At 42.9% G+C, this 24,521-nt stretch overlaps 3 protein-coding genes across 3 annotated transcripts; 2 read left to right on the forward strand and 1 right to left on the reverse strand.

Annotated features, from left to right (window-relative positions):
• On the reverse strand, positions 3,619-6,080 carry LOC8084606. The gene is made up of 4 exons (XM_002461787.2): positions 5,527-6,080; positions 5,239-5,439; positions 5,009-5,130; positions 3,619-4,030 (listed from the first exon to the last, which is right to left on the reverse strand). The coding sequence occupies exons 1-4, from the start codon at positions 5,986-5,988 to the stop codon at positions 3,832-3,834; spliced, it is 984 nt and encodes a 327-aa protein (XP_002461832.1). The 5' UTR covers positions 5,989-6,080; the 3' UTR covers positions 3,619-3,831.
• LOC8084607 lies at positions 8,200-9,261 on the forward strand. Its single transcript, XM_002459648.2, has 2 exons — positions 8,200-8,301; positions 8,727-9,261. Exons 1-2 carry the CDS (start codon positions 8,272-8,274, stop codon positions 8,985-8,987), a joined length of 291 nt encoding a protein of 96 aa, XP_002459693.1. The 5' UTR covers positions 8,200-8,271; the 3' UTR covers positions 8,988-9,261.
• LOC8057275 lies at positions 22,910-23,692 on the forward strand. Its single transcript, XM_002459649.2, has 2 exons — positions 22,910-23,098; positions 23,251-23,692. Exons 1-2 carry the CDS (start codon positions 23,051-23,053, stop codon positions 23,494-23,496), a joined length of 294 nt encoding a protein of 97 aa, XP_002459694.1. The 5' UTR covers positions 22,910-23,050; the 3' UTR covers positions 23,497-23,692.

Genomic DNA, 24,521 nt, shown 5'->3' on the forward strand with positions numbered 1-24,521 from the left:
TCACTCTGATGAGATATGATGCATGGAGTAGGTTGCTTCCTTTTTGGTGTTGTGTTGGTATCATACAAGTCATCTCTGGTGTCATCTAGTCATTATTTTTGTTGTGCTAGTCGTCGCTTTGATCTTGCTAGTCATTGCTTTGATCATTGTTCTAGTGTAAGGAAGCATAAGGTTGTTATAGTCATTTAAGGTTGCAATTACACACAGATCTCCCACATGATGTTAAAAAAGGTCGAAGAAGTGACAACATTGGCAATATCCTTAGCTTTGGATAATAAAAAAGTGTAGAGAAAAGAAAAAAATATATGGAAGAAGGCACAATCAACCTATATTTCTTATTTCTTATAGCAGGACAAAATAGAACAAATATTCTTACAGTGGGACTATCAAAGTGGAAGCTCTAGGTTTGGGTCCCTATAGCGATTGTTGTTCAATTTGTCATAGCACCACACTATCAAGGCGGAAGCTAAGGGTTTGAGCCCCGTTAGTCTCTAAGCATGATTATTCATGAATTACTTGAAAAAAACAAGAAACAACCAAGTAGCTATAAACCTATAAAATTAGTCCATTACAAGGTATGTAATTCAAGATCTTATCTAGGAGGATAGAACATCTACTTCTGCTTGTCAATATACATGCCTAATACAAACATAACAATATTGTCCAAAGGTACTTAAAAACAAAAACAATATTATTGCAAAAAAACTTATATTTCTAAAGAGGCCATTGTCCTTCTCTCGAAAAAGCAATTCACATCATTTATAAAATAGAGATTGTCCTGAATTTATCAAAAATAATACCATTTATAGATTTCTTCAGCATGACATTTGCATCAATGTCCATTGAGATATGTTAAATCCTAATCTTGTGGTTTGGTCCTCCCACTTCATATACTTTCTTCAATCCTTAACGCTTCCTCTACCCACTTCGGTTACCAAAACGCTAGCTGCCAACATACTTATTATGCATCATCTGTCTTCTTGCTTACCTGTATGTGGCCACCACCCTCAACGTATGTCGTGTACAATAATAATTGTCTTTACCTACTTCTATTTAAAATTAAGGAAAAATGACGACATTTGTGGTTATTTGCATTTTGCTACCTACTTTCCTTTACTTTAAGAGATCACCCCAACTACAACTGAGAAACAAGAAAAAGGAAGCAGTGTTCTATCTCACTCACTTGTCTGCTCCCCCTTCCCCCTCCCCCACGCCCCTACCGCCGCCTTGATCTCGATCTCAAATCCAAAACCTTCTTTTCCAATCCTCATCGACAGAACCAAATCGCTCACTCCCTTGTTACTTGCCATCTCAAGCTATAAGGATCAACCTTCGAAGATGTTAGTAGTGATAGGACGACGGTGATGGTGGGGAAAGATACACAACAGGAGAAGCGACCTCGATCCACAACAACATGGCATCAATTTGAAGAGATGCTAGCTTCCTTCTTTGAGGTGGATCCCCCCCCTTCTTCATTCGAGTAAAATTTTGTGAGGTATTGAAAAATCCTATTTCTTTTGTCTTCCCCAGCATACTAGTTTGGTGCAGATGGCTTTATCCCTCTTTCATGCTTCAGTTTGATGAAGACTGTGTATGGTCTTAGACTGTTACAGTATAGATATTTCATTAAAATGAAGAGTAAATAAGATAAAGTATGATTCATTCAGCACAACCAGTAATCATATCAAGTCTTCCTAGGGATGAACAAAGTCATATGTAGGTAAATACTATAAGAGAAAATCATGTCATTTAATCTAAAGATATTGGTACTAACTTCTACCATGTCATCATTTTCCTGTGTCGAAGGTAAGACAGATCTCACTCATATTCTGAGGCCTTTTTTGTTCCAACGAAACTCATTGATTTGGTTTCACTGGAACTGTTTTTGGCACCCAATAATTTTGGTTTATTCTGGTGATCTGATCTTTGTGGTAGAGCTAGATACCCACATGACAAGTCACTCCTTGGGCGCCTCTTGGGTGCCCACTCCCCGATCCACCTTTTCTCATCCCCGTCCCTCTTTATTAATATGGAAATCAGATTTTTTTTAATAAATAGATGAAATAGCACAGGTGAGATACATAATGAATTTAGACTTTGTAGTTTCATAATAGAGGCAAGTCACAATAACTTAGTTGTAAAAGCGAGCGAGTAGGGCATGCACAGTAATGATATTTATCATCTGTTTAGACAGTACATCAGCAAAATCCTAGGTGCATGAACAGTTTGTCTCTTGGCTCAGACATCATGTACTAAAGATATGTGGGTTATATAAAGATAACTATATTAACTAATAAGATAAAACACATATTGTATAGTTTATATCTGAAAACTTCTCTGTGTGCTTAGGTATAGGTTGAGAGACAACCAAGAGACTACAGAGTTGTAATGGTCTTAAATAGGCATTGTGTGGTTATGCCATGATATATCAATACAATTCAGGTGGGGATTAAATCCCCCAGGTGACAGTTCAAGAAAATAGGCATTGTATTCTAATACTTAAAAGGTTTAATTTTATTTCAATGATGACAAATATATTTTCTGCCCCCCTCTCTGCAGTTGCATTATATTATATAAAAGGGCTTAAATTTATGAACAATTAGACTTAAATGAACTGCTAGTGTTGACTTTGCACGAATCTAAGTTATCAAACCCTGGAGAATAGTTGAAAGAATTTTCAAACACTTTGTACAGTCGCCCCCAGAAAAATGTCAATATAAATTTGTTGGAGTCAAATAAGTTAATTTTTGATATATCCATATTTTTGCCCTATATGGCGAGATTCCACAACATTTTCATAGAATCAGAGGGTTGATGCACAAGCTTTTTAATGCAGTTGAACATTTGAAAATAACATGAGTTGATCCATAGGCTTTATAAAGAAATTGACTATGTTTGTATATGTAGATATTTGTTACAATAAATAATTATTGGTTATAATATGCTTTAATTTGAAGGCAGTACTTGTGTCCAAAACCATACTTTTTGTGACATGAGAATTACTATATCTAACTTGAGAAAAGTTCAAAACAACCACTTGAGATGACATAAACAACTCGTCACCCTATATACAACAACATCATGCTCAGTTCATTCTTATACAACACACAACAGGACAGCATAAAAGCTCCTGCTAGGAACAAAAAAACCATTGGCACATAATGAGTCAATAATATATAGAGAGCTAAAACATCAGTTCAGATCTCAGCAAGTGTAGCCGTATGTCGTATATCACCTTGAAAATCATTAATCAGTTGAAAATATTTATGACGTCCACAGAGGCTAGCGATTAGTCACCGAATGGGTGAAAACTGAATAACCTCATACATTTCCCATTCCACAGTTCAACCAACCACATGTTAATGGTGAACTGAAACCAAATATCACAGGAGAATGGCAAAAGCAATGGAGCACAAATCGCTAATGTCATAGGTGAACCAACCTAGAAATGAATGCAGAATACTTGAAGTTAAATATACTCAAGTACTCAAGGAAAAAAGATTCCATGAATAGGAAATTAGGAAAGAGGCTTTTCAGAATTTACTGAAGGAAACCTCCAACATATCAATAGCACTATGTGTTCTCACATCACACAACATTATTAACCATACTCCCAGATAACATATAAGACAACACTGTTGATCTCACATAGTCATACAACAGCAGATAACATTATTAACCATGCCAGGTAAGGTTCCACAAGGGTTATTATAAGGAGAAAGAAGGCCCAGGAGCCAGGAAAGTCTAATAAGAAGCAGGATGGTGGCTTTATTCCAAGTTTTACGACTTGCATGAGATATAAGGCACCAACATCCAGGCATGTGACACTAGCTAGTTCCGGACTTTCTTCCGCTTCGGAACAAACTGCCGAGCCCATAGATGCTTCCCTCGTATCACGAACTTGACCCTTGGGTTGCCACGAAGGATGTGGAGGATTGTCTCCTGTGTGAAAAAACAGATGTGTGCATAGAGTGGTGGCCTAGGTTCAACTGGCTCCTCCACGCTTATGATTTCAACACCTCCAAAGTTCCTGTGAAATTAAAGAAATACAGTAATCAAAATTAAGGAGCCAACAGACACGTATCTCAAAAAGTAAAAAGTTCCTTTACTTTTAGTTGCTGGGGAAATGATTAGCTGTTTACATTATATATCTTAAGTTCAGCATTGCATTGTACAATCATAAGTTGTGCATAGAAATTGATGCATTTAGCACATAACAAAAATTTTAGGTGAGAGTGCATTTAAAAAAATTAGGGCTGTTAGTCTGATGCTGTGTGTATCTCATCTGCATCACATCTTGTATCGTTTGAAAAGGTAACATGTTTATCACACAAAAGTTTCATACTTGTGGAACAATGAAGTTTCTCATATAAATGGTTGTTCTGGCAATTTCATCTTTTAAATGCATGCTATGAAAAAAATAGAAAAGTACCGACTACTGATAAAACTTGTCCACTGATTATGTTACTGTAGAATGTCACATAAGACCTCAAAGCTATAACTTTGTCTTTCTGCCATGACTTGACACAGAATTATATAAACTGTATAAATCCTGTGATCAGGTACACAAACTAAACATCAAATTAATTTTGCATCCTTTTTGTCTAGTCAGTGATCCTCCAATCAATCCCTAGTAAACTACATAACTTGTGATATATGATGAATATATGTGCTTCACCTTATAACATTCTATAGCATAGATACCTATGTAGTCGATCTGTGCATTGGTGTACACCTAACAAGTTGGTTAACAATATTTCTGGAAATAAGGGGCTACAAGTATCCCTGTGGACCTGTGGTATGACATGCATTGGCGCCTGCGGTTTTACCTACGCGTTATGTAACAATGTTCACCTGAATGAATCAGTTTTAAAATTCAAATTCTATTGATCAATCCGACATCTCAGTAAATATTTCGTTATCAACTGCAACATTTTGAAGTCAGCAACCTAAAGTCCACCATTATTTACATATCTGTAAGTAATTGCCTGACAAGAATAGACTTTACCCCTCAAAAAATTCGAATAGTTCATCTGCAGTAAATGGGTAGCCATTGGAGAAAGTCACGAAGAGAGTTCTCTCATCACGGGGAATACTGGGCTGTCGCTGCACCTGGATCTGTAGCTGGATCTGTAGCAAAATATGGGATAGCAAGGTATTAGGTCTTGTAACCACAGCAAGATAATTGAATAAATAATTTGCAGACGTCCAGGATAGTGAAACTTAGAAAATTCTTACTGCATCAGCTTGTGGATCATCCCTTAAGTTCAGGCTATCAAAAAGGGTCGCCAAAGGGTATGTTGATAGGCACTGATCGATTGGATTTTCAATATCTCTGAGGATCTGATTTTTGGGGGATGGCATGCTTCTAGAACTTGAGCCTTCTTCATGACTCGGATTACCAGTGAAGGATGCCCTGATCTTAGACAAAAGATCCTTCTGCAGGAATGTTTAGGGAAAGGAAAAAATAATTAAAAACATCTTTCAACATCTCTCGGACTCACAGCTCTAAGTACACTCTCTTACCGTGCTCATGATAGGAGCTTTACCCTTCATGTTCTGTTGCTGAACTTGTTGATGATTGTTTCGGTAGATACGTTCCTTTGCCTCTGCTATTTCTAGAATATCTTCTAAAGCCTTGTAGCAGAAATTGTTGAGGTAGAAAAGGATACCTTCCGTAGCTTCTTTCTGGAAATAGCCTTCTTCCTCAGATCTATGATTGAAGTGACTAGACTTACGACGTAGAGCTTCAATAAACATTTTTCCAGCAACGGCAATTCCCCTGAGATTATAGTTATCAAAGGATTCTACGCTTGCAAGGAAATCAGGATGACCATTCCCTTCAAGCCACAACCAAAAGGAAATTATCTCCATGGAGAGGGAACACTCCATCTGAAGGGAAAAGACCATCCGGGAGAACAGCTGGCGCACAATCATATGGATAGAACTAGTAGCATTCAGTAGATCCGGCGGCGCCTTGGAAGCCATGAGAGCCAGTAGTGAAGAAAAAGTGAGGAAAGAGGAATTCAGAGTTTTGAAACGAAGGGAGGGCTGGCTTGAGTGAAGAAGAAAATGCAGTCTCGACTAGGCTTATCAGTTAAGTATATGCATAAATGTTCACATTGGGTTGTTTTCCAATTCAACCCCTGTCCACGTTAGCTAGATGGCCCACAATGCATAGACTGGAGGATAGGCAGAGGTGACAAAATAAGCATACGAAGCAAAAGCTGTACTCATTAAAGGTAGTCACATTTTGAGCACACACCTGCCAAATAACTGATGAAAATTTGCATTAACCACCTTTAGTGAGTTGGAACTTCAAAACAACACATCGATTTTCTCTGGGGTGTCTGCTGCAAATCCATGCCTACTGAAATGCCCTTTGAATAAATAAGGAAATTATACATGGTAGAATTGCAAATGTTCATAAAAAGACAAAGTTGGTAAACTTTAATGTTCCTCTAGTCTATAATATAAGAAGGAAATGGGTTCAGCAAGACTGGTTCTGATGAAAAGGATTTGAACGTTAGACATAAGATTTAGTAGTAATCATTTGAGCTAACTCATATTCTAGAATTAAATGCATTTTTAAAAATATTTTCTATAGATGGATTCCAAAATTTAAGTAAAAGATGGAGTAAATATTTTTTTGAGCACAAGATCTAATTCCTCCATCTCAAAATATCGAGCATATTAGGATTAAGGAAAGTCTAGCTTGGTAGAAACGATGGGTTCTTTATAAAAAACGATTATACTCTTATTTGCATGTTGCTTTTAGGGCAACTTATCGGACCCACTTTTGGAACGCCTTGCAGAAAAAGACCGACAAACTTTTTCAAAACTGGGCATGTGGCATGATGGAGACTGTGGCTATGGAAATAATCCCAAGCATGAATGGTCATCATTGAAAAGGCTTAGCGCATAGCATTTAATCATTAATTATCCTTTTGTTTGGTTTTGCTTTTCGAGAGCTAAAAAACAGCATGGGGCTGGAACTGTAATAAGAATTGGTTGTGTGCAATACTCTTGCGCAGAGACCAGCTTCTTCTAAAAAACTTGGTACCTTTTTTAGCAAAACAATATATTAAGCTACACAAGAGATCAGTTTGTTTCACTAGACTTAAAACGATCATTTGCTTCACACAAAAAGGATTGTATTTTTTCATCCATTGCACCTGTGTGAGCTATAAGATTCTCATGTAGTTCGCTTGGCTCTCCAAAAGTTCTCGACATAATGTTATGTAAAACGAGCATGTGTTGGGAAAGGAATAATGAAACATGTTGAGCTGGGGATATAGTGGCAGCTAAGTTTTTGACACACTTGGGAAGATATTTGTATCCGAAGTGGCAATTACTTCTAAAATTTGATAATATATGTACAGAGCCATGCATAGCCATTTTCACTTACGGATGGGGATATGCAAAAAGTACGTGGCTTTAATTCGGGTCTGGAGGGCTCCGGCTACGTCACTCAGTGCAGATGAGCCATGCATGCCAAATGCTCCCTTAGACCGGCCCATCAACCCATTTTTATTCGGAACCTGACATGTTGAATTTTGGCCCGTTAACTTTGACACAGAAGATTACTAACTCATGTAGCATGGATGAACAAAAAAAGCCCACCTTCCACTAATGAGGGTCACTTTGGAATGCATGGAATTTAGAGGAGTTTTATAGGAATCAGTTCATTTTCATATAAGAAATGTAGGAAATAGGGAAAATTTTTGAGTGCTCAAGAGGGGCTTAAAAGATATATATACTCCTAGCCATAGTAGTACTCTTTATTTTTTTATTAGAACAAATCCTTACCATAGTATAGAATGATCTGTTGAGAGGATGAATTATTCATGGTATATGCTCCTAAACATAGAAGAACTCTTTATTAAAATATATATACTCCTAACCATAGTAGAAAATGATCTGTTGGGAGGATGAATTATTATTCATGGTATGCACGACATGGTGTGCTGAGAGTTGATTCTTTGTCGTGTTTGCCATTTGTACACTAGGATGTATAGTAGGTCAAGGCGCGGAAAGACCGGGTCCTGTGGAAACTGCCGATGCCGTTGTTGTTGCATTGCGTGAATAGGTGGGTGGCAGGCATGCCAACGCAATGGTAGTAACTCTATTCCTGGCTGGTTCCCAGTAAGACCAGACGTTTCCACCCCAGGCTATTATCGTGTAGCGTCCACTGCGTCATATCTCGTCGTTGCGTCGCCAAGCAGGCCCAGATCTCGGTCCTCTAGCAGAAACAAGGGGGGAAAAAAAACAATGTCTTCTTCTCGCTGGGTTAGGCCGGAGGTATGAAATGATTGCAGCATCAGGTTCAAATTAATTAATCCCTAGTATGCATATGTATGGTCTTCCATATCCAACATGATTTTATGTGTCTGTAAATGATTGCCAAAGATTATATGGTTCATCCCTTTTTTTGATTGATTGGAGTAAGATTCATTCATTTGTGTTTTGTGCAATCTGCCGCCTGTCGTTGTAATTCACCAACGGTTAGCTATATATCTAGCTATGTATCTATATCTATCTATTATCTATCTATCTATCTGTCTGTCTATATCTATCTATATCTCTATCTATCTATCTATCTATCTGTATATACATCTTCGCATAAAATAAGAAAAAAAAAAGAACTATAATTATTATTATTTTTAAAAAGAAAATTTTCTCATGGACATATGGACATATATCTGCATGTGGATGCGTGCACGCAGGTGTACCCGCTGTTCGCGACGACAGGGGTGGCTGTGGGGATCTGCGTGATGCAGCTGGTGCGCAACATCACGGGCAACCCGGAGGTGCGGGTGACCAAGGAGAACCGGGCGGCGGGGGTGCTGGACAACCACGACGAGGGCCGGCGCTACTCGCAGCACGGCGTGCGCAGGTTCTGGCTCTCCCAGCGCCGCGACTACATGCAGGCCATGGACAACGTGCCCACAGACACATCGTCGTCAAGGCCCACCACCAACAAGTAGATTTATATATATATGCATCGTCCCCAAAATACACAACTGCAATGCATATTATACTATTGCAGCATCATATATATCCCTATATGCATGCGTTGATCAATATAATTCAGATATATAAGTGTTACTAGTTACATTCAGTCATTGTACGTGTTCGCATGCATACTGTAAGTTTGATGTTTTCCTACTCTCTCTATATACAAATCCGATCTCTCGATCATCCCACTATACATGTTCAGTATTCAAACTGTTCGTTTCGTAACGTGTTTATATTTTTGCAGCCAGTTTTCTCCTTGTGGTTTCATTTTAATTTTGGGAACTTCAATAGAAGAATGATATACATTTTGGGCACACCACATTCATCCATGATGGAAATACTACTCCCTCCATTCCAAGCTATAAGTTGTTTTGGCTTTTTCTACATATACATAGCTTATGTATTTGGACATAGCGTATAGCTAGATGCATAACAAAAACGATATACCTATAAAAGATAAAATGACTTATAATAATTTAGAACGGAGGGATGAATTACAATAAATGTTGACACATCAAAGAGAATAGAGTAAGGGCGGGAGACATATCGGATGTGGTCACAGGAACATAGCAGCGCGGTAGAAGTGCGAGAGATTAAAGATAGGGAGGAGCTCATGTCCAAGGCTATGAAGGAGTACATGTCTTTGTTTTACTAGTGACTCTTCTTACACATGATTTCTACCATGCTGGTTTTTATTATTCATGGGTTCTACACGCATGCCTTTTGTTTTTTGGTCCCTTCTCATCATTTCTCCATCCTTTCTCTCCACTCTCTCATCTCGTAAAATCAATAAAAGCGCAGAGAAGGGAGGACGGGAAGACCAAGGACGGCAAGGAGGATTGCACACTTATGCCTGGGACGATGTCTCTCATGGATAGGGTGAAGGAGTATGAGTGGAGGAGTATGGGAGAGAAATATGTACTGGGCTTGGACCAAAACACAGCTAGCCTAGTAACCTAATGTAGCCTTGCAATTGCATGTCTAGTTGTCCAACATATCGCTAATGGGACAATTAACAATATAATTAGATGACCAGGTTTCTAATTGCTCTTTCTTTTTTTGTGAACAAGGTTTCTAGTCGCTCTAATCGAGTTAGAGTGCCTAATCTAGCCCAGGAGATTGAGTAGGATGATTGATGACTTTGATAACACCACACTAGGTAAATGTACCATATGCGCATCTAGTTAGTATGGTTTAGCTTTCTCTCCAGAAAAGTTGAGTAGGGTGGCTCTAGGTTACTTTTTAAGAGCAACTCGAGCATGGCCCAATCAAAAAACGTAGCTCAAGCAGGGTCCCTACTAGAGCTCCCATTCTGAGATGGGCACCCAAATCCACTGTCCAGACCCCATTCTTCATGGAGAATTAGGGTTACCATGCTGCCCTACCGCGTGAGCGGTGCACTACCCTAGCCGCTCCACCATGTTGCTCGGCCATGGATCCAACCTATCCGGCAGATCCGACGGAAGACCTCGCACTTCCTCATCTGTTGCGCCTTCGCTTCCGACTACCCTAGCCGCTCCACCATATTGCTCGCCCATGCATCCAACCTATCCGCCAGATCCAACGGAAGACCTCGCACCTCCTCATCCGTTGCGAGTTCCGTGGGAGCGGGCTGATTCCTTCCCCTCTCTAGAATTGAGGTAAATGGGCCTTCCCTACTGCTATCGAGGCTATCCAACCCTGTGCGCAGGGTGGCTCCTCCTCCCCATGCCTCTCCTCCCACGACCATGATGTGCTCCTTCATCGACGCATTAAGATAGGTCAGTTGCTAGGATAGAGGATGACAAGTGGTCCCCATGGTTAGTATTTATTAAAAAGATTTGGGGGCTTCTGCTAGAGCAGATGTAAAATATGGGGCTAACAAAAGTAGGGGAGAGCACACAAATCAGAAATAGAGGCCCTGATTTAGTTGCTCCTGCTGGACTTGCTGATTCAGGTGCTCCTGCTGGAGTTGCTTTAAGTGATCCGATTCATCCCTCCCCTCTTGGGCCATTCATTCTTTACAATTGTATCCAAGAACATCTCAACGGAAAATGGTTGTCATTGGTGCCTTGTGTACCACACTCCCAACCTTCCATATCACTTTGTCTCTCCTTTTTTATGAAAATATTTTAACTCTACTTCAAAAAAGTCCATGTATACTTTTAAAATGCTTCCGTAATTTATTTCATGAAAATACTTTGTGAATGCATTTTCTAAAAGTTTTTACATTTTTTAAGAACAATTCCTAGTGAAAAGTCTTGATGGTTTGTTGTGGTTCAAAATTTGCGGGTTATCTTTTGGAGGGATGTTTTGTTGCGGATGGGAAAATTGGTATCCGGCCTATGCGTGCTCTTTTCCCTAGGTGGTTCTTCTTGGTAGTAGGATTTAAAAGATTTGTGAAACATACTTTGATCTTCAATTTAATACATTGTATTACCAACTGCTTTTACAAAAACTAGTGATGTATTAACCATCTTTGGAATATGAAATGTTTAAAGAAACATACATTGAAATACTATTAGTGAAAATTAAAAATTAATAGTTCAAAATCCTAATATACCCTATGAAAACAAAAAGAACAAAGGAAGTCTAAGAAAGTGGTATGTATTGAGTACTCAGCTACTTACATCATAACAAATGTATCAAAATAATGTTGATGGATATAATACAAGCATATCAAAATGGTATATATCATGATAAGTTAATGCATAGGTAGCTCCTGAACTTGTCGAGGGGTGTCACTTACATCCAGTCATGAATGAGTCAAATTCATGGGTAGTTGTACCACAGTAGTCAGTATGGTCCAGAAATAGACCTACAGTGCACTATTTTACAAGTTTATGGATATGTTGTGTATCACTTTATAAGCTTAGGGACCTAGGAATTTTGTTTTCAAAATTCGTGGACCTAATTGTGGTAATCATGGATTGACAAGTTCAGGGCTGTTGATCCATTTTACTCAAACAAACAAACTACTATGGTCATACAAGAAAACAAATGCATTAATGAGCTTGGCACAAAAAAATGAGGTGAGGAGTAGGGAGGTTGTGAAGACGAGAGGTACCGTTGATATTGAGTAGTAACAGTTATAATAATATTTATTGAGTAGAACTATAGAATAAATTAGAGTCGTTGCATACAACGACTTTATATCAAAATATGTGAAAAGAATTTATTACAAATTTGTTAGTTGTGTATATGTGTTGGAGGTGTGAGGTTATTAATCCCTTGAATCTATACCTATGAGGAAGGATTGACATTAGAAATTGTTCATTTTCCACTCTACCCCCCCCCCCATACTCCATGAGAATAATTTTATCCAAACAAATCAACTACCAAGTTAGTGGACCTATGTTTGCAATTTACTAAAAGTTTAGAGATTTGGATAAAACATTATTTGGAACTGTTGATGCAAAATTAATCTGCAAACACAAAGGGCTAATACCCGATTCAAACGTTAAGGCGTGCCAGCCGATTTGACCTTACTATCGGCAAAGGTGATAACTCGAATACTTTAGTCCTGACAACAGCGATGCGCCCGGATGTCACGGCTAAGAGGTACTCACGCGGAACTCGAGAACACGCCGAGCTTAAGTCGACGAATTCCTAAGAACTCGTAATAAAAGGGAAAAAAAAGTATGACGAAGTCGTCGAAAAAGTAGATGCTGGAATATGAGTAAAAACGTGTGTTTGATTGATTGATTGATGTCTCATTACAAGGCCCTAGGGTTCATATTTATACCCTGCTCAAAGAGCTACAACTAAACACGACTAGAATTCGAATTCCAAATTACACGGAATCCGTATACAAAACAACTTAAATAAATAAGGAAATAACAAAGCTATCTCCCGTGACGAACTAAAATTCTTCCATAAACCGATCAGCAGTTTCCGGACCCCTCCTCCGTATCATCGGCAGACTCCTTGCCATAGTCATCGGCAGACTCCCCCATTATAGCCATCGGCATAAACACATCACTGCCTACAGACTTAGTCACATCCGACCTCTCCTTCATCGGCAACCATCCTCATCGGCAATTCATCTTGTAAACAGCATACTGCCACTTTATCCTGCCATCCTGGACACGTGCCCAAAAAACGGTGTCAACACATGCCCCCCAATTTCGGAGTATAAAACTATTAATGCTCCGAAATTCTCTGCAGTAATGATGCCTTCTTCCCGCAATTAATGCTCCTAATCTGGTAACCGACAACCTCAATCTGAACAACTCTGATCCTATTCTCCCGCAGATTCCTCGAAATCCCCAACTTCCTAAACGGACATTTCTCTCTCAACCGTACATCGGCAATAATACCGTTACAAAGATCTGCCGATATACTGACCAGGACGTTCGTACAAACGGCTACCTCCCCTTTATTCGCCCATCGGCAATATGACCGTTATAGAACGTTGCCGATGGACCGACCAGGAGATCTCGCACAGTAAAATATCTTCAGATAATGACCGCTTCCCGTCAAATCACCTGCGCAATCCCTTTATTACCGTGCGAACAGTTACCATATCTACCTGAGTACCCTCGGATTTCTCGGAGGCGCCAAAGAGATAAGTCAGATTTGCCCTTGCCCATTTTATCCTATAAATAGTTCCTTCTCGGATACTCCTTCCCCATCACATCATTCCACCATCCAACTTTACTTTTCCAGCGGCGGCGCCATCCGAAACTCCCAAGACCTCCGACAAGCACTCCTCCTCATCAACCCCGGTGCCTTCAAACACTCTCTTCGCAGCAAGATGGCCATTGGCTTCGTCGTTCCTGAGGTCAGATCTCCATCTCGTCTCCTGTGTATTTTTCTCGTATCTCTGTTCATCCGTAATTCATTTTACTGAATATCTTCCTTTTCCTCTTTCTTTTGTGTTTCCTTTACACCCAAAAATACTAGGAATTGTCCAACAAAATTGTCATCCCCACCGATCAACCACACCTTCAATGCCTCGACCCTCTAGGGGACCCAGATCCAACCGACCTTATCAACGCAGAAACCAACAGGATCCCCTTTAGAGCTGAAAATTTTTCTTTAGATCTGTGGAAAGACACCTTCCGCTCTTGGCCCAGCCCTACCGTAGGGTGGAAAGACTGGTTCTTGAGGGTCAGCAATTCTTATGAAGTCCAGTGGGGTGAAAGGAAGCTAGCCCAATGCATCAGGCTATCTATTGCCGATATGCACAGGAACGAGTCGCTGTTGATAGCTGCGTCTCATTTTTGGTCAGATACCCTTAATGCCTTTGTCTTTGGCCACGGCCCTGTTTCTCCCACTCTTGCCGATGTAGCTATGCTCACTGGTCTGGATGTGTCTTCTGCCGATAGCACCCACTTCTTTGATACCGCTCCTAGTGCCAAAGTGGAGACTCGCACTATCGGCGGTTGGTCAGGGTACATTCAGAAGTACCGTGGGAAGGGGCCTGTCACCATAAAGGAACAAACCACCTTTCTGAACATGTGGCTGGACAAGTTTGTATTCTGTGGTCGATCGGCAGGACCGACTTCTGTCTATCTATCGGCAGCAGAGAGACTGGCTAACGGTGGCCAATTTCCTCTCGGCCGATACTTGCTTGGCGCTGCTTACCATCTTCTCCATCAGGTAGCCCAGAAACTCCTGCTTGGTCAGTCTATCGGCAACTTGGGAGGCCCCTGGTGGTTTATTAACATGTGGCTCAATCTGCATTTGCATAAGCGCCTTGACTTCAACTTGTTCACACAGCATTTCCCAAGAGATATAGCCGAAAATCATGTGTTGGGCGAAGAGGAATCGGCAACACGTGCCCCCCTAAACTTTGGCGAGGCTGCCATAGTTCTACCTGGTTCAGGGAGTAATCCAGATCAGATCGGCCGATTCTTCCAGACTCTGTATGAGGGATTGGCCAGAGATGAACGACCATGGTTGGCTTATGATGACCCAGACAGTATGCTCCCTCTAACCTTCAATCCATTTGATGAAGCTCTTGACAGGGATAATGAGGCGATGATGGCAATTGTGACTCCCAGAGTCATACCAGTGAATTTCTTTGGTAGCACAAAAACCTCTCCCCAAACCTATGAATTTTACAATCCATCGGCATTAGCTCGTCAGCTAGCTTTCGGCCAGTTGCCGATTGCACTTCCTTATGCCGATGTGATAAAACCCAGAGAACCCATCACCAACTTTCTTGAGTGGATTCGAGTAGCCCAACTACCACCAAATGCCGATACAGATGTAGATCTGTCAGAATGGGTTCCAGCTGCCTTTATTACTCAGGCATACAAGCTATGGTGGGCAGAATGGAAAGAGCATCTATTCTGCAGATCGGCCCTCTCATACCGCGGCATGATCGACCCCAAATACGAAGTCCCCGATGACACTGTAAGTATTTCAAACCGATGTTTCATTTTTTCAATACTATTTCCATCGGTAGCTTACCCTTGTATTCCTTTTGCAGGTTGACAACATCCCCCAATCGGTTAGCAGGAGTGGCAAGCCAATCGACTTGTTTCCATCAGGCTCGATCTCCTCAATCGGCCACAATGCTCCCACTCTGGCTTCCGTCGTGCATCGGGGTGTGCGCCTCAGGAAAGTCACCACCAAGAGAACTCAGACATCACCTACGGTAGCTGCTTCCACTCTGGCGCAGGCTTTCAAGGCAATTTGTCAAATCTTTTTCTTTTACACTGACCATCTTTATATCGGCTATATCTGTGCTTATAAACCCCTTTTCGTTGTTGCAGCAAACCGGTGCATCGGCAAAAGCCAAGCGTCAAAGTGCCGATGCCCCCCTGTCTAGCCAGCCAAAGAGAAAGGGCACCAAAGGTGCTAAGGCTGGAACAAAGCGCCATAAAGTGGCAACTCCCCCTCCTCCTCCGGTGTCTCCAATCCCGGTAGAGTCTTCTCCTTCTTCTCCAGAAGTCCAGACACAGCAAGCACCGTCTCCCCAACCAATGCAGGAAGCACCACAGATGGAAGAACTCCAGCAACAAGAACCTCAGTTAGAAGCACCCCAATCAGAAGATGTACCGGCCGACGTAGGCGATCAAACTACCGATCCAGCAGGCTCAATCATACTATCGGTAGTTTCCTCACTTCAGACAAGTATCATCCCTCCTCAAGGTAACGTACTCTCCTCAAAATTACTGTCGATGAGCTTCTCCTTTTCGATCTTATAACCTTTTCTGTTAACTTTCAGCTGACATTGTTCCATCGGCAACACTTGCCGATCAACCTGTAGCTCCATCGGTATCTCCCAGTCAAAGGCAAGAAATCGCCTTGAAGCAAGTAAGTCATCCAATTTTCCACCAGTATCGTCTGCCGAAGCTTTGACCATAAAAATGACTTATTTCATCCTCACTTTCAGGAACAAGATTCTCCCGACAGCTTATTCTCCTTCGCCATTGATATCTCCGAAGAGGAAGGTGAGGAAGCAAGCTCCTCTCGGGCAGTTGGGACTGTATCGGCAGAAACCAGGGCTAAGCTAGAAGAGCTATCGGCCATACTTTATCAAGACACAGCTCAACTGGTCAACGATTCTGACCCAGCCAAGGCCCTGTTCAAGACCCTTAGAGGCCAAATTCCTGCCGATGCTGAAGAAACCCTCTTCCAGGCTGCACACCTAGAAAGCCGCCAGCTGCAGTACCAGAGAGCCACTCGACGCCTTGCCGATAGAGCTGCTCAAATCCAGCTTTCTGAGGAGATGATGAAAGAAAAACTCTTAGCCGATGAGAAGCATAAGAACATCGGCACCTTAAAGTCCTCAGGTGATGCACTGAAGCAGAAAGTCTCTGATCTATCGGCAAAAAGAGAAGCCCTGCTGGCCGAACTCAAGCAAGTAGAGGATGCTCTGTCTCAGGCCCAGCAAGAAGAGAGCCAACTGCCGGAGACCATCAAGCACCTCGAGCAAGAACGAAATGCCCACGGTCGCAAAGCGCTGCAGTTGAAGAAGAAGCTGAAGCCGATAGAAGGTTCTGCCGATGATGATACCAAAGAGATAGAAACAGCCAATCAGATCCGGCTGCGCGCCATATCGGCAATCCAAGCGCTGCTGAACATCTGAAGCTCTCATCGGCAACACACCTTTGCTCTTCTGCATTTCAGCTTTCTTAATGTCTTAGTCTAGCTGATAGGACTGTTATCGGCATCTTTTGAAACATTAAGTCCATCCCCAGAACGGCCAAGGCTTTATGATAGGATTCATAGCCGATGCGGGTGCTCTTTGAATATTACCAAACTTTTGACAACCTTGACACCCTTTGAAATATTTAAAGCAATCCTCAAGTATAGTCGGCCAGAAGTATCCATTCCTTTGAATCATCCACTTCATCTTAAAAGCTGACTGATGTGCCCCACATGCTCCTTCATGGATTTCTCCCATCAAACTTCTAGCTTCATCATCACTCAAGCATCGGAGAAGAATCCCATCAATAGTTCGATAATACAATTCATCTTCGAGGAGCACATATTTGGTTGCTTGAAATCGAACTCGTCTTTCAACCTTTTTGGATGGATCTTTTAGATAATCAATAATTTCTTTCCTCCAATCATCAGCACCGATTGCCGATATTGCATTAATCATAGGCTGATATCCTGAGGCATGCTGAGCTAACCGATTGGCGTCTTCATTATGCAATCGGGGAACATGCTCTAATCGGAAATCCTTGAATTCCTTTAACAGTTGCATGCTTTTCTCGAAATAAGTTATGAGAACTTCACTTCGGCATTCATAGCTCCCGGCCAATTGATTTATAACCAACATAGAATCCCCGAAGATTTCAACAGCATCAGCACGAACTTCTCTTAACAACTCCAATCCCTTGATCAGAGCCTGATACTCAGCCTGATTATTCGTTGATGTAGCAACAATCGGCAAGGAAAACTCATACTTCCTCCCGTCGATAATCTTCTTGCTGGCGCTGATACCGATCCTCCCGTTGCTGCCAATTTTCTCGAGGCCTTCTATGAGTTATAACGATACCAGACCGAGGAGGCCTACCCGAATTAGTCCCTTCCTGGATCAAGCCTTTACCCTTTGCATCGGCAGTAGTAATCTGATGCTGAGGATCTACCGATGCACTTTTCTCAGCTGCTTCCGATGTCAAGACCTTGGCCTTCCCCTTTGCATCCAACATGTTTGTTGGGAAAGGATGTTGGTCTATCTTCATCGGCTTCTGAGTCTTGGAACTGTCAAACTTGATTCTCCCAGACTCTATGGCCGATTGCAGCTGCTGTCTGAACACTTTGCACTCGTTGGTGTCATGGGAAGTTGCATTATGCCACTTGCAATATTTCATCCTCTTTAACTCCTCAGCCGATGGGATCACGTGATTAGGAGACAGCTTGATCTGATCTTCCTGAAGTAGAAAGTCAAATATCTTATCGGCTTTAGCAGTGTCAAAAGCGAACTTCTCTGGTTCCTTTTGTCCAAAAGGACAGGACATCGGCTTCTTATTTTTCACCCACTCTGCCAAGCCGATAACTGGTTCCTCATCAGAATCGGAGCTTGTTGCTTCATCAACAAATGATACCTTCTTGTTCCATGCTCTTTTGGGCTCAAAAGGCTTGATGTCTTGATCAGAAATCCTCTGCACCAAATGACTTAAGCTTTCAAACTCCTGAGAAGCATACTTGTCCCTGATGTGTGGCAATAAACCCTAGAAAGCCAAATCGGCTAGCTGCCGATCATCTAGAACCAGACTATAGCATTTATTCTTTACTTCCCGTATCCTCTGCACGAAACCTTCAACCGATTCATCATTGCGCTGTCTCAATTTGACCAAATCGGTGATCTTCTTCTCATGAACTCCAGAAAAGAAGTACTTGTGGAATTGCTTCTCTAGATCGGCCCAAGTAATCACTGAATTAGGAGGTAATGATATGAACCAAGTAAAGGCCGATCCAGACAATGATGATGAAAATAGACGAACCCTCAATTCGTCCCTGTTACCAGCTTCTCCGCATTGAATGATGAACCTGTTGACATGCTCCATGGTTGACGTGTCATCCTGCCCGGAAAATTTGGTAAAGTCTGGTACCTTGTACCGATGTGGAAGCGGGATCAAATCATATGCGGGAGGATACGGTGTCCGATAAGAGTAAGTGTTGACTTTGGGTTTTATCCCAAATTGTTCCCTCATTACTTCAGCAATCTTATCGGCCCAATATGCATCGGCATCCTGCCGATGAGGCGGCTGCGGGTCCGGCACTTGGTGGCGAACCTCCACGTGTCTGTTCGGGACGTGATCTGCACGGAACATTGGATTGATCATCTGTCCTCCAATCTGCGGACCACCAAACTGCTGTCCACCGATTTGCTGTCCCCCGAGTTGCTGTCCCCCGAGTTGCTGTCCGAAATTCATTGGCTGGTTGGGAATCCCCTGACCTTGGAACCCGGGATAGACCTGTCCTTGCTGGAACCCTGTAGTCTGGTAACTCTGCTGGGGCGATTGTGGAAAGACTTGCTGTCCAAGCTATCCATTATTAGCGTTCATCGGCATAGGCGCTGCCGATGATTGGTAATTGGGTACCATCATTGAATTGACATACCCCGACTGGGCCATAGACCTCTGTTGCATCAGCATTGAATCTGCCGATGCATTAGGCATCTGAAACATCAAATCTTGAGGATTCCCAGTGTGAGGCCTTGCAGTAGTAGTTGTGGTATACCGAGGACTCTGGTTCCACGGCGCATTGGGAGGCGCCGATGCCACAGTAGCCTTGCCCCTCGTGTCAGTTATCTGTGATGTACCCGGTGTTAATTCTGGAGGCATACCGTAACCCCACCAGTTGGGAGGAAGAGTCAACCCTGACATTGCCGATGCCAACATATCTGTTGTCAGTTTATGCTGCCCACTTGAAGTCTGTGGGTTGGTTGTCATCGGCACAGATAGTGCACCAGTAGTTCCCGATGTACTTGGAGGGACGGCAGATTGTGCACTTGCAGCCGTCAAAGCAGCCGATGGAGCCGTAACCTCTGGTGCTGTTGGTTGATGATGAGTAGGGCCCACATAATCTGGAGGGATTTGTCCTTCCTTGAAAGTTCTTGCTACGGCATTGAAAACCGTGTTAGAGAGTACACCAGCTTGGTTGATCAAAGCACGGTTGATAACACTGTCAACCATATCTTGGAGTTTGCCCGGATTGGCTTCGAAAGTAACCTGCCGTGGCGTTGGCAGAGCATCTTTCTGGATCACTTCGCCACTCCTATTTATGCTGAAGGACTTCAAACATTGCAGCCTGTACTCCTCCATAGCTTGGGCAATAGCTTGCTTCTGCTCATCCTTGAGATTGGCCTCTGTCACGGGGATGACGTTCTCCTGATCAAAGTCAGAGATCGACATGTTGATCTTGATCTTGAATCTGTCCCACCGAGCGTGCCAAAAGATGTGTTGATGCAAAATTAATCTGCAAACACAAAGGGCTAATACCCGATTCAAACGTTAAGGCGTGCCAGCCGATTTGACCTTACTATCGGCAAAGGTGATAACTCGAATACTTTAGTCCTGACAACAGCGATGCGCCCGGATGTCACGGCTAAGAGGTACTCACGCGGAACTCGAGAACACGCCGAGCTTAAGTCGACGAATTCCTAAGAACTCGTAATAAAAGGGAAAAAAAAGTATGACGAAGTCGTCGAAAAAGTAGATGCTGGAATATGAGTAAAAACGTATGTTTGATTGATTGATTGATGTCTCATTACAAGGCCCTAGGGTTCATATTTATACCCTGCTCAAAGAGCTACAACTAAACACGACTAGAATTCGAATTTCAAATTACACGGAATCCGTATACAAAACAACTTAAATAAATAAGGAAATAACAAAGCTATCTCCCGTGACGAACTAAAATTCTTCCATAAACCGATCAGCAGTTTCCGGACCCCTCCTCCGTATCATCGGCAGACTCCTTGCCATAGTCATCGACAGACTCCCCCATTATAGCCATCGGCATAAACACATCACTGCCTGCAGACTTAGTCACATCCGACCTCTCCTTCATCGGCAACCATCCTCATCGGCAATTCATCTTGTAAACAGCATACTGCCACTTTATCCTGCCATCTTGGACACGTGCCCAAAAAACGGTGTCAACAGGAACAAGTTAAAGAAGTGCTAGTACATTTTAGGCCTTGTTTTCAAAATTTTTCAAGATTCTCCGTTACATCAAATCTTGCGGCATATATATGGAGCATTAAATATAGATAAAAAATATAACTAATTGTACAGTTTATCTGTAATTTACGAGACGAATCTTTTGAGACTAGTTAGTTCATGATTGGATAATATTTGTCAAATAAAAACGAAAATGCTACAGTAGCAAAATCCAAACATTTTCGCAAACTAATAGTGTTACATTGTTTACCGGGGCTTCAAGAATAATGCTCGGGGGTTTATCAATCCAAATACAGGCATGCTTTGACTGAACAGCTAAACTTTTCTCTGAATATACAAGCATGCTTCGACTGAACAACTCTATGTCTCTAAAACCAAGACCATATCGAGTCCCTTTGGTTGAGTCATGTCATCCCACGTCAACATGTCTTCTACTTACCATCTTCTGCCCACCCCCCCCTAAAATTTGTGCAACAAACCATCTATATGTTGGCACAGTCCGCGGAGCAATTTGAAGCAAGACATGGAGAATGTCGGAAGAGCAATCGATTTGATGAGAACCTCCTTCCCACCAGCCTGCAGGCATTGATCCATCCAACCTTGGACTCTGTTCCAAACCCGATCCTTTAAATATTTGAAAGCTCCGTTTATTGATGAGCCCACATCTGATGGCAATGCCTAAATATTTCTCCTTACATTTTTCGATCCGTACCTCAAGAATATCCTTGATCTCTTCCCTCAAGCTTTGATACAGTAACCCATAGCAAAGTGGATTAAGGAGATTTTCCATATTAATCTGCTGTCAACACATCCTTCAATTCACCGCCCGAGCACGCGCGGCCGCGCGCCCCATCTACCTTGAAAAATAGCAGGCTATCATCTGCAGAGTAGGTGGTTAACTGTCAGAGCTGATGATGCCACCCTAATGCCATTGAGCGATGATGATTCCTTGGTTTTAGGAGGCGCGAAAGGCCCTCCGCTTGTAACAAGAAAAGATAGGGTGAAATCAGGTCTAATTCCTCTCGTGTCGGCACAAAAGATTCGAAGCAGTGACCATTGAGCTGAACTGGGAACAAAACTGAAGTGACGAGCTTCATAATCATCTCCACCCAAGGTTTTGTTTGGATGTAGTCGGATTCACATCAATCCACATGTATTGGGGTGGGTTGGAGTGGAACTTGAACTAAATTCCACCCCAATCTACTCCAACACATGTGGATTAAGATGAATCCGACAACATCCAAACAAAGCCCAAATCTGATGGAAACCCAGGCGAAACATATAATTACTGTCAAGTATGGCCACTCGACCCGGTCATACGCCTTCCGCATGTCCAACCTAAGCAGTTTTTTTTTTTAAGAAAAAAAAAAGGCGCCACGGCCCCAAGCGTAAGAAGAACGGCCCATGAAACACACGATGGGCCACGATCAGACGAGAGACCTGGCCGGCCTTTTTATTTATTTACTTATTTATTATAAATATTTTTATTTTTTTTTTTTAAAAAAAAAGGGAAACGATTCGGAGCAAAGCGGCGCGGGCTCTTTCGGAGAAGTCGGCGCCGGATCCTCCTGGATGCTCGGGGTCAGGTCAGCAGACGCGCCCGCGTGCCACCGACGCGACCAGTCTGGTGGGCAGGGCATGTGAAAGCGACGTGGCCGCCGGGGCCCCACAAGCGCGGAGCCGTCCAGCCCCGCCACCCAAAACGACTCGACTCGCCTCGCCTCCGACTCTTTTCTTTCTTTCGAGTTGGAGTTGGAGCCCACCTACCGAGAGAGTTCACACGAAGCAGGCACGGCTCCCGCCGTCTCCGCCTATATAAGACGCAACGGAGCCCAGCCCCCGCCGTCCTTCCACTCTGACTGACGACTCTGAACCGCGACGCGAGACGAGAGAGAGGCGCATACAGGCGCAGGCGGCGGCTGAGGATCGTCGGAGAAGACCCATCGAAGACGACGAAGATGGCCTCCGCGTACGCGTCGTGGTCCAAGAGGTGGATCCGCCCCGAGGTACGTCCGTCCGTCCGTCCGTCGTTATTATATTGGCGTTGTGATCTAGTCTCGATCGATCTGGGAATCGATCATATGTATGGATGGATGGATGGATGGATGGATGGATGGATGGATCGTCATGGATCTGGGAATCGATGTGCATGGCGCAGGTGTACCCGCTGTTCGTGCCGATGGCGGCGGCGCTGGGAATCTGCTCGTACCAGCTGGTGCGCAACATCACGGGCAACCCGGAGGTGCGGGTGACCAAGGAGAAGCGGGCGGCGGGCGTGCTGGACAACCACGACGAAGGGGAGAAGTACGCCATGCACGGCCTCCGCAAGTTCGTCCGCGGGAAGAAGCCCGAGATCATGGCCTCCATCAACTCCTTCTTCGCCGACCCGCCCAAGGACGGCTAGCTAGGCGGATCCATCCATCGGCATGCACATCCAGATTTTCGGATTTTTATATATTTTCTCATGAGATTTATCATTCATTACCACCGGCGACGGCGGCGGCGGCCTTGAATCCCTAGTCGTCGGTAGATTTTTGTTCTGTATTCTAATTTCGATCCCTATATATATAATTAAATGGAAGAACATTCATTTGTGTGTTTGTTGTGTGCTCTTGGTGGCTGCGGCTGCAAAAACAAATTAAGAGACTGCAGGCTGAGGCCTAGGTCCGATGATTTTCATCACAATATACTTTCCCAACCACAATAACTTTGGTATTGTTGTGCCTAGCAATGTTTTTTCTTATAATAATAATAAATTAGCGGCGAATAGACTTTTCTCTCGCAGTGAAGGAAGGAAAGGTCTTGTTTGGTTCTACCAACTAAATTTTAGCTAGCTAAAATTATTTTAGTTACTCTTGAGTGACTAATGGAACTAAACTATTTTAGCTTCTTTTAGTCAATGTGTTTGGAACTTTAGCTACTAGAGTGACTAAAATTTAGTTAGCTAAAATTTAGTTGGTGGAACCAAACAGAGCCAAAAGGAAGGAAAAAGAGCTGCCTTTGTTGGGCGCTGACCCGGCCGGGAGAATTACGTGCAGTTTCCGCGGCACCAAAAGGCAAAGGCAATTCGCGCTTGGCCACCGACGAGCAACCGCGTGCACGCCAGTAGTGCCACCAAATTGGTTGGCGGCGGCGTAACAGTTCGGCGGCATGCATGTGGGAAAGGAAAAAGAAAAAGAAGCGAACCGACGGTCGTCGGTCGTTGCCTGCACGGCATGGCCAGGCTGTTTTTGAACGCCCGGCTCGCGTGCGCCCACGACGCCGCTTCATTCGCTCACGATTCCACAGAGCTGGACTAACCCCACTTCCAGCTTTCGAATCCAGCGTTGATCAACACCATCTCTCTTCTTTTTCTTTTTTCTTTTTTTTTGCACGGGGGATTTTTTTTCTTTTTCTTTTTGTTTGTAGCCTCGGGCATAGACGATGTTT

Source organism: Sorghum bicolor, chromosome 2, assembly GCF_000003195.3.
Source record: "Sorghum bicolor cultivar BTx623 chromosome 2, Sorghum_bicolor_NCBIv3, whole genome shotgun sequence".
NCBI classification, from domain to species: domain Eukaryota; kingdom Viridiplantae; phylum Streptophyta; class Magnoliopsida; order Poales; family Poaceae; genus Sorghum; species Sorghum bicolor.